At 41.5% G+C, this 18,703-nt stretch overlaps 1 protein-coding gene across 18 annotated transcripts in view; it reads right to left on the reverse strand.

The window, feature by feature from the left end:
• The window catches only part of TCF4 (transcription factor 4), a 365,613-nt gene that overhangs the window by 4,828 nt on the left and 342,082 nt on the right, over positions 1 to 18,703 (reverse strand). For 13 of the 18 annotated variants that reach the window (XM_081252097.1, XM_081252104.1, XM_081252089.1 and 10 more), the window contains 4 exons: positions 6,336 to 6,471; positions 4,091 to 4,253; positions 641 to 870; positions 7 to 146 (listed from right to left, as the gene is read on the reverse strand). In XM_081252097.1, the coding sequence (XP_081108223.1) occupies positions 10 to 146; positions 641 to 870; positions 4,091 to 4,253; positions 6,336 to 6,471 (666 nt within the window). In that variant the 3' untranslated portion in view covers positions 7 to 9. The remainder of the gene's footprint in view (positions 1 to 6; positions 147 to 640; positions 871 to 4,090; positions 4,254 to 6,335; positions 6,472 to 18,703) is intronic. The other 5 variants (XM_081252101.1, XM_081252102.1, XM_081252100.1 and 2 more) reach the window with 1 other exon arrangement.

An 18,703-nucleotide genomic window follows, 5' to 3' on the forward strand; every position in this document is an offset into this window, starting at 1 on the left:
ACTTGCCTGTTACATCTGTCCCATGTGATTGGACGCGTCTCCCATGCCGGGGTGAGGCCCCGCCAAGGAGAGCGGGGGCGGCTCCGAGGACACCTTCTCCTCTTCCCTTCTTTTCAGACATGCAGCTTTCGGATTCAGATTCCTTTCTGTGGAAGAGGAAAGCACAGAGCATTTAGGTCACACCCCAGGGCTTCTGGTCCAGGGCAGTCATGCAACGTTTCTGTGGGTCTGTTGATCCTTTCTCTCAGTTTCTACCTTCCAGAACAAGAGGACCAGTTAGGAAAATGCACACTACTGCCATTCATTTGCTCAGTGGCTAGTAAAGGTAGAACTCCCTGGTGAAACTGTGCAGCCACTTTACAGTCTGAGAAAGTTGGTAAAGCAAACGTCCCCAGCTCCGGTTACTGAGAGGACCTATGGAAACGTCTTAAGGCAGCATCAGTTACAAGAAAAACCCCAGGATTCAGTTACAGGAGAAAGGGGAGCTGCCTCATAGATTTAGATGAGACTGAAGTAATGATTCTGAAGGATGCCTAAGAGTCTACTCTCTGCCCCTGCTCAAGGCCGCCAGAGCATCTCTGCTCTCTCCAGCGGCGTGCGGCCGTGACCTCTGCGTGGAGGCCAGCCGGCCGGCACTGACCTCGGACTTGCTGCTCCAGGCTGAGGATGACGGCCACGGCCTGGTGGAGGATCAGAAGCTTGGTCTGGGGCTTGTCACTCTTGAGGTGCAGCTGCACCATGCGGCCCAGCTCCTTGAATGCCTCGTTGATGTCACGGACCCGCAGGCGCTCCCGGGCGTTGTTGGCCATCCTTCTCTCCTTCTCCCGCTCCGCCTTCTGCTCCGGCGTCAGGTCTTCGTCATCGTTATTGCTGCGGGACAAAAGGGAAAACGTGACATTTTCCAATGGGGTGGGGAAAGAGACAGTTTCCAAATTCCTTTTGTTTTCTTTCTGAGTTTTCAGGGAACTCTTCCATCTCAGGATCTTGTCCTTGGCAGAACTTTCCATCCACCTGGGCTTGGCGTTGCTTTAGGTGGCTGTGACAGCCCCTACGCCAGACGTTTGATTGTCTCCTGGACATGAAACCCAAACCCAACAGGAGAGGTTCAAGGTGGGGCCCCGACTGCACCATATGGATGGAGGGGAGTAAAAAGGAAAACATAGCTTCCATCCCTAAGGTTACGCACGGCAAAGCAGAGCGCTGTCGACTTCAGCTCAAGCTACACTCAGGACCACGATTCAGAAAGCGTCTTAGACTGAAGCTGTTCTTTTTTTAAAAAAAAAAAAAAACCTTTCATACTGTGACATCTGAAACCCAAGGAGAACCAGGGATTGAAAAAACGATGTGGATAGGTCAAAATTAAGACCATGCAGCTCAAACAGGATTAAGAAGGTCCTACATTCAAGACAACAGATCAATGGGAGTAAACACGGGGGCCTGCTGTCTATTAACCAGCTTGGAAGGCTTGGTCAGTCCACTTAATGTATCCGAGTCTCGCTTTTTCCATGTATTAAATAGAAAGATTAGAAAAACAGCATCTCCATGGCCTTTAACATTACGGATGATTATGATTCCCCAGACAAGTTGGGGAAACCTGAGTTGACATGAGTTCTAGGCAAAACAAACCCAACCCAACCCAACCCAACCCAAACACTTACTGGTTATCAATACCCATGATCTCATTGTGAGTCAAAAATGAAGCCCAAAAGCTCATCCCTGATTTTGAGAACAGAGATACTACATGACTCATATCAAAGGCATGTTTGGAGCCAGGAGTCTGGAAAGGAAAGATAACTTCTGTTTCTGGGTGTCATGCTGACAAATTAGAAACTTTTGAATGGGGGGCAAATAGGATGATGAGCCACCTGGAAAGCATGTCATATCAGGAAGATCTCATGGCGTCAAGGCTTCAAATAATTCCTGAGCAATCACGTAAAAAAGAGAGGTGTGGAAAATGTCTCAGGAAGGCAGAACAGAACAGAGCAAAAAACCCTGAGCGGAACAGTCTGAATTAACATGAGCAAGAACCTTTTTTGAGTAGGAGAGATATAAAAAATGAAGTAAACTTCACTCAGAAGCAAGAGAGTCTTCACTGCAAGAAACAATATGGAGGTGACCATCCATACGGATGTTAACCTAGAGATCTGAGCAAAGACCATCAAGGTGAGCCTCTACTCTGAAGTTCCATGAATGTGAAAGGCTCACAGAATAAAGATGTTAATCACAACCTTCCAGAGCTGGAGGAACAGGTGGGAAGTTATCTACTCAATTCAATGCACACTTAGCGAGTATTGGCTTAAAATGTATAGCTCCGAATCTTCCACTGTGGAGAATGTCTGGGTAACTTCCAAATCGCACTAAGGATCCACGATGATGGAGAAGCCCCAATCAATCAGAAATGGAGCGGATTCTTGGGTTGCAGCACATGCTGCTCATAAAGATGACGTAAGTAAGCCAAGAACACTTATAAAGGAGGCAGACACCAAAGAAAGACGCTGTAAGACTTGGCTCGTCTTTCCTGTAGGTTAAACTCCCTTCCAGATGGGACTGTCTGCCTCGAACGTGTGCTGGTGAACGCGCAACTAAACTGAACCCGTCGGAAAGTGCTCTCTTTCTCCGCCATGTGATTCTCCTCCTCATTTCCTTGCCGGTCCCGCTCTCTCCCACCCGTGACCTCTGCTGATGCCAAGGAAATCAAGATTACTATTAATTCACACCCACATTCTGACACACAAGTAGGACGTAATAAGTGAAAAGAGAACAGAGTTGAGTTTCTGCTCATCCCATCCTGAAGTTAAAAATCTGGGTAATGTTTTTACGCATCAAACATATGCCACACCGTTTCCAAAGTGGGCCTGAAAATGGGAACTTGTTTTCCAAGGGTATTCAGGCCAATAATGAATGAGAATTGGTTATCCTCTTATAAATAAATTGGCTATGCGAAGAAAACTGCCTAGATTTGGAAAGTCTCGCCTTACAACACGGTTTTGGGGGTCTAAGTAAAGGTCAAAACAGTGACCTTTTAAAACAAGGTTCTTAACAGTGAGTTAAAATGTTGTACTGAAACGTCAAAGAATCCATTGATATGCATGCGTTATGACCACTAGTTAAGTGACCAAGAGCTGAATGATCTAACAGAGAAGCTGGTAAGGATGTGAAAGGCTCTTCTTGGGATGTCTTACCAATGTGGCCAAGTCAGGAAACTCTGTAGCAATGGTGAAAAGGGGTAAGGTAGAAGCTTCCAGAATTTCTGAAAGTGTGGTAGAACTTGTAATAAGATTTATTTCAATAACTATAAAGGCAATACGAAAAGGCGGCATGTCCTAATTCCTAAAGGATGCCAGGTATAACCTTGAGAACGATAGCCTTGAAAAGGGAGGTATCGTCTTAGTACAATTCATTTAATTTGCAAATAAAAACCATCCAAGGGAACTGAGGTAAAGAACATGGGTGTCACGATACTCAAAAAAAAAAAAAAAAAAAACAACCCCATCTGATTATCAGATTAAAGTTCAAGGAGATAGATTCTAATTTAAAGATATAGGGGACTTAAGAAAACCAACCCAAAGCTATTTTCCTGCAGTTGCATTTTCTGCCGAGAGAAAAAAAAATGAGCAATTTCGGTATTGCTCTTATATGTACCGACATGTTTAGAATACAGCTGGGAAATCAGTACTTTCTCACTTTTGAGGTAAGAAAAAAGTTACAGTTGCGCATACATCGATTGAGCTTTCAAGAGAGCTCAGCTCTCTTTTTAGAAATATTTTCCAAAGAACATTTATGACCAAATTTGTAGAATAGGTATAGTTTTACGAATCGACTGCTTGCATTTGAATCAGTTACAAATTGTTTTTGCCGTGTGTCCTTATTAGCACTGGGTCCAAATTCGTAAATGCAAAGACATCTTTGGCTTTCCTAGAGTACAGGTATCTCAAACGATACTTCGGTACCTCTAGAGCAAGCCTGTCACTTGCTTTTCAGCTGCAGATTTACCTGCCAGGAAAAAACTCAATAGTTTCTTCCTGTTCTGTTCACTTCATCAAAGTCCAATAAAGGAATTAAATGAAGCAACAGTATTGTATACTGTTACCTAGATCTTGACCTAGTAATGGATTTGATATCCTTCTTGTCGTCATCTAATTTCTTGTCCTCGGAAGATTTCGTGTCTTGCAGGTTTTCATCGCCCTCGTCGTCGGATTTGATCTCAGAGCTGCCGGAGGAGACACTCTGGCCCTGCAATCCTGGTGGCATGCCTGCAGAAGAAAAAAAAGAGACCAGGTGACAAGGCCACCAAAGCCTCAAGGCACAGACACGCACACCCCAGACTGCAGAGCTGCCAGCTATACAGTTCAGACCGCCGAACTGTGTCATCTGTCACGTTTTTCATGGTCTTTGGTGAAGTTTCAAAAATGCACCTGCAGAAACAAGTTTTCCCTGCATTGGCTCTGAGGTTAAATTCTGTTTTGCAATCTTTTGGAGTAGACGGTAATTTCACTGTCTACAAAACATCAACTTAATTGCAATGAAAATCATAATCATGAAAATCACACACCTCAATGTTCTGATTAAGAACCCAAGTAAATATCAGCTATTATATCGAGTGTCTTCCATATGCCATGAGTTAATAGAAAAATGTCCTTAAAATATAATTCCCACGGAGTACACTAAATATGTACAGTCAAGTTTTCAATAGATACCCTAATGATATTCTGAAATTAGGCTTCTCTTATCCTCAAGGAATAATCAGCGTTTAAAAATGGTACATATGGAAAGCAGTTACTGCTCAATGAAGACATTTCTAGCTCTATCACTGCTCAACTTTCCAAGATCACAATATATTTTAAAACGTGACCTTAATGTAATCATTTATTTCTAAGGTAGAAGTGTGTCTATTTAGTGTTTCCTTCTATTTGTAATCTGTAGAGTCTAGAACTTTATCACTCAAAATCTGGACAGTGGACCAGGAGCATCCTTACCCCCTGGGAGCCCATTAGAAATGCAGGACCCCAAGGGCTTCCCTGGTGGCGCAGTGGTTGAGAGTCCACCTGCCGATGCAGGGGACACGGGTTCATGCCCCGGTCCGGGAGGATCCCACATGCCGAGGAGTGGCTGGGCCCGTGAGCCATGGCCGCTGAGCCTGTGCGTCCGGAGCCTGTGCTCCGCAACGGAAGAGGCCACAACAGTGAGAGGCCCGCGTACTGAAAAAAAAAAAAAAAAAAGAAAGAAATGCAGGACCCCAGATCAACTGAATCAGAATTGGCATTTTAACAAGATCCTCAAGTCATGTTTGTGCACATTAAGAAGTGTTGATCTAGGACAGAGAAAGAAAACCCAAAGGCTCTTTATTTTATTTATTTATTTATTTATTTTTGCGGTACGCGGGCCTCTCACTGTTGTGGCCTCTCCCGTTGCGGAGCACAGGCTCCGGATGCGCAGGCTCAGCGGCCGTGGCTCACGGGCCCAGCCGCTCCGCGGCATGTGGGATCTTCCCGGACCGGGGCACGAACCCGTGTCCCCTGCATCGGCAGGCGGACTCTCAACCACTGCGCCACCAGGGAAGCCCCCAAAAGCTCTTTACAAGAAAGGGCCATCAAAGTATTACTATTGAATTAAAAATGGCAGAAATACCCACATATATAATTCACGCTCAAGATTCTTACAATGCTTAACAGGTGGGCAAATGCTTATATATATTATTCATTCTTGTGCCACTGTTATCATTTTTATTCTCAACGTGAGGGGAATGAGGAGATGTTATGTAAGCATTTTCGGGTCACCTGGCCAGCCAGTTGCACAAGGACCCTGGGACCCACGTCTTGCCCCTGCGGCACAGCTACCTGGGGTCCTGGGAAGCCGAAAGGAGTCAGTGGTATGAGGCAATAAGGGTGGGGCTTGATGACTCAAGAGCGAAAATCATCCAAGTTCCAGTTTTGAAATGTACCTACATTTCCTTCCATCATAAGCAACAAAAACCATTTCCTTCCTTCCTCTTCATTTGGAAACATCACTGTCAGGCTACAACTAACCACATTAAAGGATCTGAATGAGCACAATGTGGAAATAGCTAAAATCACATTTCCTCTCATCAGTCTGTGGTCTCATTCCCTGCTGAAATCGGAGCAGGATTTCCGAGGATGCTGGAGCAAAACAGTTACCGAAGAAACACAATTAGCCAGCTACGTTTGAAATCCTTTCCCATTTACTTACCATCTTTGTATCAAAATGGATTCTTGGTGATCTGCCAGTGCTTCCTGAGGGATGAATCAGTAAGCATGGGATCCACACGGGATCTATTGTTTCAGTGAGGTCAGAAGCGCCCGCGGAGGCGGACCTACCTCTGTAAGGGTCCTGGGGTGGGTTCAAATCAGGGGACGTTGCAGACTGGACAGGAAGCTGTGGAACTGGCACCTGGTTTGGGACAAGAGAATGGCTGCCCCTCAGGGCCACGCCGTCTTCACGATGGGCCCCAACCTGAAAGGGCAAGAGGAACCGTAGAGTTTAGTGGGAATCAGAGGTGTGACGGCTTACTTCCGGGGCAGCAAGGACCCAATGAAGGGAGACTAACCTTTGAAAAACAATACTCCCAAATGCATTTCACTAGAGGGCGCTAAAGGACCACGCATGCACCTAGAGTACCCAGCAAAAAACACTTGAACACTCAGTAAGATGCTGTGCTGTACATCCAGTGACAAATATGGCAGAGTAGCTCAGGCAGGTAAAACGTCAAATTGTCTCCCAGGGTGCTGCAGTGGAGTGCACTGATTCGTACCCATCTGTCTTCTATCATGTCCGCCAACAGATCTGACAATTATCTTAATGCCCATATGCTTAATTGTGGTCTTCTCAATTCCCCCATTGCTATCGGAAATCCTACAGGAATTTCAATTTGGCATTCAACTTTCATTTCAGGGGATAAGATTCTCAGGCCTGCCATTTTTTTTTTCCATAATGCCAGCTAAGCCACTGACAGCGGAAGCTACAGCAGTATGGGACATAGCCCCTGCTCGGTACAAGTATAATAAAATGTCACCTGGCTTTCCAAAACTGGCAGCCCATTCCAAATTAATATTTACTGTATTTCATCAGCTGCTGAGTTCCAAATCCAAAGGGGGACCGTTTCTGCCAATGCCACCATACCGGAAAATGTACCAATAAAGGTTTTATTAAACACACCAGTAATGCCATCATTGTCATGCAAAGATGTTTGGACATTTTTCCATATTTTTTTTTCACTATTCTGATCTTAGAAAGACACCATTTTGTAAACACTCTCTATGCTTCCAAGAATAAAATTATAGAGTACAGCATGATGACTTGGTCTGAAAAATATACTGCTGAGCTTTTTATTAACTACTACTGCCTACTCTGGGGTCCAGAGATGCTGACCTTGTGGCATTGAGACAGCAATCACTGACTTTATAGTGTACCCCTTCAAGTAAGACCAGTAAGCATTGCAAACCAAGAGGAACGTGAGTAGCGTTTTCAATGGCATTTCCAAGTAGTTATTTTCTTAGCCTACTGTTAGGTGAACATTGACACAGGACAGTGGGTCTAACACTAAAAATATTTATCCATGAATTTATACGGCTATGAATCAAAAAGTGTAATTTTTTCCCAATCCAAAATCTGAAACCACGAAGCAGAATCGTCACTCTTTTGCTACCCAGTGTTTTAAGAGTATTTCCACAAAGTGCAACAATAATAAGAATCTGAACTAGCCACAATAAAATTCACAGAACCAAATGAAGCATGTGCTATCTAAAGGCAGCCTAGCATAAAGTGTCACCTTTATATCCTCCAAAACAATACAGAAGAAAATAATTCAGGGAGAGGGAGGAGGATCATATAAATCATACTAACTGCCCCGATTCAAAATACAGCAAAAATAAAACCATTATATACAGAATGGATAAAAAACAAGGTCCTACCGTATAGCACAGGGAACTACATTCAATATCCTGTGATTAACCATAATGGAAAAGAATATGAAAAAGAATGTATAACTGAATCACTTTGCTGTACAGCAGAAATTAATACAACATTGTAAATCAACTACACTTCAATAAAATACATTTTAAAAAAAGTTAAAACAAAATACAGCAAGGATAGCAAAGGATTTAAGGACTCAGGAGCATCAGGACGTATAAATGAATGTTGTAGCTGAGAGATCTGGGGAGTCCAGTGTTTTCTGCTACTCGGGTGCCCGTGTGCCTTCCCAGGACAATCTGAATGGTGGTCATTTAGTGTCTATGTGGATGCTTCAAATATATTAAGACCCTGATTATCTCCCAAAGCAGCTCACTCCACTTTGACCACAAGTTGGCCTCCTTGTACATTACACCCAGTGGTCCTAGATTCAACTTCTGGAGTTCCATGGAATACGTGTCAGCCCTTCTCACATAGTTAACACCATTGCCATGCCACTCCCATTTTTCCTCTGTAACTGAAGCCTAATCTTTTATAGGTAGAGCATGCCCACCCAATTCCCTTCAACCATTTCTCACTCTTTGTGTATTGTTTTTATTTTCCTTCCAAACCAAAGAGTGGTAGCTGTTTTCCATTTTTATATCTGTGCATTTGGAAGACTGATTCAGTCAATGATTATCCTTTCAATCTAAGATGTCAACTTGCAAGCATGACTTCTACAGCCCCTGATCAAATGGTGACTCTTTAAGACTGTCAATCAATGTTAACCTAAATAATTACCCAAGTGTTGAGTCAGTTACTGGCATTCCCAATGGATTTCATTTCTTTCCACGAAGGATGATTCTAAGCTGGAATCACTGAAGGTAACCACGGATTTGAGCACAGCGAAGAGCTTCTCGTACTCTCCTTCTATTTTAGAGTCATTCTACTAAAACCCTCAAGCCTTCTTTGTGGGCAGCTACGATGCAATTCAAGGTAAATATTTTGCTTTTGAATGAAAATACATTCAGTTATTAATCCTGAAATTTCTTTTGTTTTCCCTTCTAGACACGTTTAGCTTTTAAAAGAGGATAGAAGAACCCACAACCAATGACCTATTTTCTTTCCCTCAACTGTAAATGAAAGACAGTGCAACTGAGTGAAAATTATACAATAATGAGAATTAATATGTAGATTATAACTGTAACTGGTCTTTTTTTGCTGTATAATCATGGGTAAGTTGTTCAAATCCAAAATAGAGAAAATAACATTGGCAGTTACAGAGAGCAAGTTCCAGGTTTATTGCAAGGAGTAGTAGTATGCGTGACAGCTAGTACACAAAGGTACACAATAATTATTGATATTGTTAGGTGTTCCAGCTGAAAATACTTGCACACTACATAAAAATAAGAGTCTACATAGTTCAAGAAACCTTAGAACTCAAGCTACTTTCACTTACAATCCTCTTTGCACTCTGTCTCTATTTTGTTTTTATCCATTTGATTTTAAATCTTTCTCCTGTAGAATGACAGTAAAATCTTAAATGATCTATAAGTATGTTTGACAATTGTTCCAACTAGGTTTTTGGCTTTTAGTCACGCATGTTAGCTAACTTTATTTTCTATAGATCATCTCAAATAATACATCATTTTCCATAAAGGAAGTTGGAAACAATGTTATCCTTGATATTCGAAGGTCTCCCTTGTAAACTATGTATATTCCAGGTCAAATGAATCACTAATGATAGGTCCACATCCATGGATCCATCTAATTAGCCTGATTCTCCAGGATCAATTCCATTGCCGGTGGCTGTGGCAAAGTATTCCAATCTGAAGAATTAGCTTTGATTTACTTGTTTCCTTGACCACAGACAGCATTTCCTAACCCTATTTACTTCTCCCTCAGAAACATTATTTCTGGTCACATAAGAGACAAGGAAAAAACCACAGTAAATGGCCAGCACAAACCCATCAACAGAATAACTCAGAAATAGATGGAGAAACCAATACTGCCATCTGTATATATGAGGGTCAGGATTTGTCCACTTACAAATATAATAATAATGTAACTAGAAAAAAAGCAGAGTCCTTTAACCTACAAATCAGTTCTAAGGATGGCACCCAGAAAATCCAAACTTCATTAAAGTCCTATTTTCATAAACCTTTTCATCTAAATAAGCAATAAAGTTAAAAGGCAGCCTAGGAAAGGTTAGTTTTATCAATATTGATTGGAAATTTTTTTCGCAGTCTTTAAGAATACAGTTGTCTTATAGCCACAGACAATATGGTTTTAGATATATCTATGCTAAAGGTAGAAGAACTAAAATCTAAAAATTATTCAGTAATTATCAGTTGATTGATCAAAGAGTACACTTATTAATTCAACAAATATTTCCTAATCTAGCCCATGCTTGTCACTCTGACAGGTACTGGGGACAGGGTGGTGAAAAATTTAGATGTGGCCCCTGCCCTCATGGAGCTTATAAGCCATCCTTGGTGGGATTTTCGGGAGCGATCAATTTAGTGCGGTATGCAGGCCTCTCACTGCTGTGGCCTCTCCCGTTGCGCGGAGCACAGGCTCCGGACGTGCAGGCTCAGCAACCATGGCTCACAGGCCCAGCCGCTCCGCGGCATGTGGGATCTTCCCAGACCGGGGCACGAACCCGTGTCCCCTGCATCGGCAGGCAGACTCTCAACCACTGCGTCACCAGGGAAGCCCTAGTGTGGTGGTTTTAATAGTAAGGACCAGAGACTCATTCCAGCTGGCTCAGGTAAAAGGAGAGTTAACAGGAAGGTTTCTGTGATCTACGTTTTGGGCCTGGAGAACTCTCGGGACCTAAGGCCACCCCTTGTGTCTCAGGAGCTGTTCCAGCCTCTCTCCTTCCTCTGTCGGTACCTCTGTCTCTCTCTGGCTTCTGCCCAATCAGAACTATGGCCTGGACACTTCTCTTCCTTCACAAGAGTTCCCGGTACATCCTTTCAGGTTCTGAATCTGCTCCTAACTCCCTCTCTGTCTTAGTATTTCTGAGTTCAGAATGCCAAGATCATCGGATGGTCCAGCTCATCATTTTGAAGCAGACACAGGCCATCCGCTGAATGGGCTAGCCTGGGATCAGGTGTCCTCACCCCTGGTCCAATGAGCTATACAAGAAGAGGGGGAGGCAAGATCACGTGGTCCAAACATGGCTTCCTCGGGCGCCCATAAGTCATGGCTCTTATGTGCAGATATCTAAGTTTCATTGTATCATAGGTCAAGGAATATTCAAATTCTGACACAGCTATTTAAGTTCTCCAGTGTGACCTGATCACTGGGAATTACTAAGTACGTTTAGAAGGGTACTACCTCTTTTGAATCCCATAAGCACCATATCATTTTAAATAATCTTACTTTCTGAGGAAGGAACTGATGTATTAAGAACACTTTGCAATCACAGTATATAGACTTTAAGGGAAGGGTCTGGGGAGACCTGGATACCAGATAGGACAAACTTCTTCTCACTTTACAGAGAAGCAAGCAAAGGCTGAAATGGTTAAGTGACTTAGTGAACATCTGGTTAGAGGACTAAAACAGATTTTGAACTCAGAAAACTTATAACAACACTGAACAACCTGATTGGGCATATATTATATATACATATATATATATATATATATATATATGTATGTATGTATGTATGTATGTACACACACAAGCACACACACATGGGGGAGGGGAGCAGAATTTAGGGACAAATGGGGTTACTTCCTAGAGTTTTCATTTTAAAACAGTGTGTGTGTGTGTGTGTGTGTGCACACGCATACATAGATGCAGATATAAAAATCATTTTAGTTTTCCTTATCATAGGGGGGAAAAACATCATGGTCCTCCAACTCAGGCCAAGTCCAAGATGTCTAACTAAATTACAAAATTTAATATTTGCCACGACTCCTCCAACATAAACAGATTTAAAAGATATGCAGCTTCAAATTAGGTGGCTGTTGGCAAGGCTGTTTTTATGTGGGGATGCGAAGAGAGCATCCTGGTACATGTCCTCATCCTGATCCTCAAGCTAACAACAAACACCACAAACAAAAAAGGCATTCAGTGTTTCTGCTCTCTTTGTTTCCAGGGAGTATTGTGAAAGTAATTATTCTGTTGTATTTAAGAGGCCTATTTCATGGATGGGAAAATGTATTAAATTTCATTTGGCAGTTATTCAATCCTCGTTAATGCTATCTCCAGAGATAACTGCTTCAAAACAGGCTTTCAGACCTCAGTTCTTTCTCCTCTACCATAATCCTTCTAAAAGAGTGTAGGATGGAAACTTTAGGAAACTTGTCATCTATTTCTAGACCTGCGATAATGACACAAAACCAGAAATGCTGTTAGAGACATTTTAGTAGCTCAAAACGAAAGTTTGCAATTAATGGCATGAGGTTCAAAATCTTCCTTTCGACAGAGGTGTTTTTTATAGAAAGAAGAAAAATAACAACAAGAAAATGGGGCAAAGAAAAAAGTCCTGGTAACTTTTACTTTTCTCTCTTCTTTCTCTTGTTCTGCCATAATCATAAAAAAGAAAAAGCTGATGGGCTGGTTCTTTTTATTGTAATTGGACACCCATTGACAGAGAAAACAGTTTTGGTGTCTGAACTGTAATCTCCCCGTGAAATATCAATTATACATGACAGTCATAGAGTGCTAGATTTCAGTTTCAATTATCTTGCCAGATCTGTCTGTGATCTATTAGAGGAAAGCAAACATTTTCTCAAATGTGCAAAAAATACCATTGAGTCCAAAAGGTGCATCTTTTAAAGAAGTGGGAAGTGGTCCTGCAAACTTTCTTTAATAGCTCACAGATGGGAACTCAGAAGTTCATGAAATAGCAGTGTAGACAATGTGAGAAACAATATTGGAGGCACCAAATTCTGTAGAAAATGAGACTAGGCTCTGATAACCAACTCTTTCACGTGAAAAAGCCCTGACATCTGGGACACCCTTCAACCACGAATATAATTTCCATACTCCTCAGTTTTAAAAAAATTATCAGACCATTTAAAAAAATTCATGTGATTAAACACGGAAGGGACTTTTCACTAAAGTCAGATCTGGATTGAATTCTTTAGTTTGGATTTTGATTCTTAAAATGTTTATTGGGAGAAGGCCTCCTCATTTTCTTAAAAACACCTGTTTTTTCCCCCCAGAAATTTCACAGCTTCACTTAGGCTTTGCCTGAAGTAAGGTAATTCCTTACTGGGCAATTCTTGGAATCGTATTTAATGCTTATTCCCCAGATGATAAAATAATTTTCGAGAGGATTTAAATACAATCTAAATGACCCTGACCTTGGCAGTGTCATGGGATCAGCTAGGCTGAAACTCCCCTGATGTCCACCAAAATGGTTAAAGATGAATGATTCTCCGATCTAGTTTGAGAGATGCAAACGGCTGTTACCTGATTTCAGTTCATCTTTTTTTTTTTTTCTTAACTCATAAGTTCCATCTAGTGAAACTGTTTCATTTCTCTCCTCTGTATACCCACCCTCCACCCCCAATTCTCTACATCATTTTCCTACACAGGAAACCAGAACTGGATGCAGCCCACCAAGCGGGGACCTTGGTGGGTGGTTAGCAGAGTCCATTCCATCCCTTCCTTGCCCTGGGTAGCAAGTTAGTAAGTAGACTGGAGGGAACTAAAGTTAATTCATGCCTAGTGAACCAAGCCCATGTAGCACAGAGATTATGGTGCACTTTTGCAATTACTTGTAAGCAGCTTCTTTTGTCTAGTGTGAAGGAAAAGACAACTGGACACTTGATGTGTACTTGGAATTTCGGGTCCCCCCAGTGTAAACACACTGGTGTGAGGCCAACTGGCCCACAAAGCGCTCTGTAGCCAGCCCAGGAAGTCCATCACTAGGGATTCATCCTTACCTAGCTGGCCTTAGTTTTAAATATTTTAAATTAATTTTTATTGGAGTATAGTTGATTTACAGTGTTGTGTTACTTTCTTTGCTGTACAGCAAAGTGAATCAGTTATACATATACATATATCCACTCTTTTGTAGAGTCACAGATGTGGAAAACAAACATGGTTACCAAGGGGGAAAGGGAGGGTGGATAAATTGGGAGATTGGGGTTGATATATACACACTACTATATATAAAATAGATAATTAATAAGAACCTACTGTATAGCACAGGGAACTCTACTCAATACTCTGTAATGACCTATAATGGGGAAAGAATCAGGCCTTTATTTTTTAAATGCTTTTTTTATTATCCAATTAACATCCGCTGATTTTAACATATTCGGAAAGGCAATGGAAGTGTGAAGAAGTTTTGCCTGAACTAATAAAACACTTCTTTCCCATCACTTCCAAAATACTCAGCTTGTAAATGCTATATCCTCTGCGCATCACTTGGTCTCTTGGATATCAAGTTTCCAGCATGGCTTTTCATTGTTCTATGGATTAAGTCTAAGATCAATACCTTATGCTTCTGAATCCTTCACCTGGACGCCAGAGGACCATGCTTGTACCCTCCTATTCTTAAATTCCTTCATCTCAATATTCAGTTACCTACTTGTGGCCCCTCATCTGCTGCCTTCACTCCCACATCCCTAAGGCTTGAGCTAAGCTCTTCCTCTTCTGTCCCCCAGGGCTGGTTTCCTCCCCATGACCCCTGACCACTTCTCTTTCATTAGTCCCACAGACCCCCATACTCTCATTCCTCCTAGACTGTCTGGGTCTCCAGAACACTCATCATCTTGCTGGATCTGGACAGGGCTCTCCCCTGATTGTTCATTACGGACACCACCCTTAAAACACACTCAAGGCCACTGTCTAATAGGGCAGGGCATACGCATCAATGATTTTGTTTTGCTGCTATTCACAGAGTCTATACTTGTCTTTTTTTTTTTCTTTTTTTTTGGCCGTGCCACATGGCATGCAGGATCTTAGTTCCCCGCCAAGGGATCAAACCCGTGCCCCCTGCAGTGGAAGCGCGGAGTCTCAACCACTGGACCACCAGGGAAGTCCCAAGCCTATACTTCTCTTGAAATGTAAGCATCCCAAGGGCAAGCACTGGCTCCTTGTATAGGGCTGTAATATCACAAAGTGCAATTAGTTACTTCCTAAATGGTAAATGATGACACCAATGGCATATATCTTGTGAGACTATCTGAAATCTAAAAGCTTTCGGTACTGTCGAATATAGGTTTAGCATGTTTCTATCAAAAAATAAACATTTCATTTATTCAACGAATGCCTTAGGAATGCCTATTATATGCAAGCCATTGCAGGAAAAAATAATAAAAGATAGATGTGTGTATTCCTTTACAACCTCTTACATCTTAAAGGCGAATTAATATAATTACTATATAGGGCAAAATAAGATGAACGTCATAAAGAAGTATAAGGTCATGTAGGGTTTTAAAGGATGGGTGAAATCATATCAGATGGAGAAATCAGAGACTACTTCAAGAAGAAGGTGGCATTTTAGATAGGGTTTGAATGATGGGTAGAATTTTGATATAGATTATCTAAATATATATATTTTTAAAAAACTGATCTTTGACATTAACATCTCAACTTTAAATAAAAGTTCCTATTTTTACAATAAGAAGTGCCAATATTTAGATTATATATATATATATATATATATATATATATATATATATATATATATGAAGAAACAGCTAAGGACTGCACATCAACGTGTTTTCATACTGTCAGACAACACATTTTGGACAAAAAGCAGACTTTCGTAAAGCCCTTTATAAACCTCAATGGCTTTGTTACAAAGTGAACAACATAGGGCATTTTGGATACAAATGGTACCTCACTGTATGTGTGTATTATTGGCCCAAATGATTCACTCTTATTTAACTGCAATGAAGTCTTTCATCTCCCAGCTATACAATAATAGTTTCCATATGACCAGTGGCTCTGCTATAAATAAGATCAAAAGCAAAAGAAAGGATTTAATAAAAGAAAATGACATTAAGAGTAGCATTAAATCAGGGGAAAATACCAATATCCAACTCTTTGTTTTTTTTTTTTTTTTTTTGAGAATAAAGCTCCACAGAGTACTAAGCAGCTTCCCCAATATGTCATGAAAAGGCATTTTTACAAGCAGTAGGCATGTGCAAAATCCATTTGCGTAGGCCTTAGAGTGGCAAAGATTAAGTTGGGGTATGGGACGGGGAGAACACCCCCCATGTAGAGGCAGGCTGGAGGACAGGTACCAGACCAAACAGCTAGTTTCACAGTGCACAGTTCAAGGGAACGTGTCAGTGGCAGACGTCCATCCACTTCTCTGTGCTTTTCTGTTCTATTTTATGGAGATGGGCTTTTTGGTAATCCCGAGTTTCTCAGAGAATCATAACATTGCTCAACCCTAGTACATGAGTTCTGAGAAAGGAAGTTTTTTTTGGCAATGCACAGTGACTTGATATGAAGAGCCAACTTCCCAAACAAATTTTCTTCTAGTTCTTTAAAAAAAAAAATTACAATGTTAATCTCTATTCCCGACTGGATAAACAGCTGCTAATAACCCCCAGCTCCCAGGGGAGGAGGTCGTTTCCTTTCATCTTCAGGCTGGTGGATATCTGACGTGCACTGGACTTTAGTGATTCCACATGTTCTGTACTTTTTGGCCTTTTTCAAAACTGCCTTGTCCTGGTTCTGCCAATTTGGGTTCCTTTTCTGCCTTTCCCTGAGATTGCCTCCGTGAACTTGGAGGAGGTACTCAGTTCTGGGACTACTTATTTTAAGTCATAGTTCTTTTACTGTGGGTGTATTTAAAGAGGAAATTCAAGCACTTATAATACCTAAAGGAAGTTTAAAGCCTTGGACCTTTGTATTTGAAGCCTTGGGAGGGAAACAGCCATTTCAGAGGGAGCAAATTATTCACTCAAGGGCTGGCCATGTTCAAAGATGCTCAATTTCTAATAGCATCACTAATGCGATTAGTTTATCTGTTTGCGTCCTAAATAAAGGAGCCAACTTCGACACTTTTTCCTCTAATAGGAAGTACCCTGCAGAAGATTACAGGGCCAGCCGGGTCCCAGAGTCTTTCTCACTTGTCCCTAAGCACCTGCTTTTACTGGTGACCTCAGTTCTACACCTCAAGATTCAGACATTTCGCAAAACAGCTTTTTAAACAAAAACCAGCTGTTTCCCATCTAGACTGCAGGGGGGGAAAATTTTTGGGCAGCTCACAGAAACATTACCCAGAGACTACCATTCTCCAATAACTTTCACACACTTTCAGCTCCGAACGAGACCCGTCCCTGTGCAGAAGCTGCGGAGCAGGCAAATGTGAAATCAAAATGTGGAAACTCAACACTGTGGTTTTTGACGATACGTCCAATTAACTGCTTGAAAATGAATGTGGCTATTGTATCAGGACAATGCTTCCTCAAAAGATGTCATTTAACTAATATTGGACAGATCTTTTGGTGAAACTCAATTTATAGTTCTAAGTTGACTTATGGACCCAGAGGAAGCTATAATTATGCACAACTGTGAATGTCAACCAATTAGGTAGAGTCCCCGCATTTCAGATTTCGACATTAAAGCTTCTGTGTTTTTTTTTTTTTTTTTTTAGGTATTAACTCCTAAAGGTGCTTTGCCTAAACCTTCTTCTTATTTCAAGTCCATTTTGCACTTCTATTTTCTAAGCAATGAAGATACTTTTGATTTTAAAAAAAAATTACAGCCCCAGTAAAAGTTAACAGAACACAACACCTACAGGTTTTGAAAAAAATATAAAATAGCCAAGGTCTAGTCTTGGCTCTTAAACGGTGCCAAGTTGCTCCAGTATTTTCTGTTTTGGTATGAATGACATAACTGAATTACTTCATGAGCTGCTACTTTAATTCCTAAGGGTGGAAAATTCCATGAGTTAATTTAATTTGGATGTAAAAAATATACATGAAAATTCACTTTTCCTGTCGACTCTCCTGTGAAGGATGCGAGCCAGTTGTCGGAGCTGCCGTGCTCGGAGGAGGGGCTCCCGGCCCAAGGCAGCCCTGCCTGGCGCACCGCATCATCGGGTCATTTCCCTACTTCCACCTGGGCACTTAAGATCCTTGATTTTCTGCGTATTTTTTTTGCATCATATTTATTCTATGGCTCTGTAATGCCTTTTCTAGCCTTGTCTCTATTGAAATCCAACGCAGACTCTAATATGAGCTCAATGACATCTCCTCCAGGAAACTTTCCTAGCCATCCCGAAGGCTGGCCAATGTTCGTCCTTCTCCGACTCACCTCTCGGGTCACTTAATCATTCCACCCTGCGTGATAGTTAGTTAGGCAAATACTTGTGTTATCATCCCCCCAGAGCCAAAGGCCTGTGGGCTCAGAGACTTTCTCTTACACATGTATGTATCCCCCAAGGACCTGAAGCACAGACAATACAGAATGAGTGAAGAAACATCTGTGTAATTTCTAACCTCTAAAATACAGATTTTTCCCTTCAGAAAATCTGCTTTCCTGAGAAAATGAGGGCAATATTACCTTTTAAAAATGTACAGGTCGTGTCTTCTCTAAATTACGGACTGTTTAGCACTGTGTCTTTGTCCCCAACAAAATATAACTGTGCTACTGAAAGCGTCTACCTGCTTTTTCCTCTGTTATTTAAGAAGAAAGCAAAGTCAAAATATGTTGAGGTCATAGAGTCTGTTTTAAATGTGTTTTTATATTTTAAAAGCAGAGGAGACAACCGTTGGGTTTTATGTATTTAAGGTTCATGACACCAGGGTGCTAAACACAGGGGAAAGATTAAGGAACTAGGCTTGGCTTGTCCTAGAAGCAAGGAGAA

The sequence above is a fragment of the Mesoplodon bidens genome, assembly GCF_964165515.1.
Source record: "Mesoplodon bidens genome assembly, chromosome: 13".
Lineage (NCBI taxonomy): Eukaryota > Metazoa > Chordata > Mammalia > Artiodactyla > Ziphiidae > Mesoplodon > Mesoplodon bidens.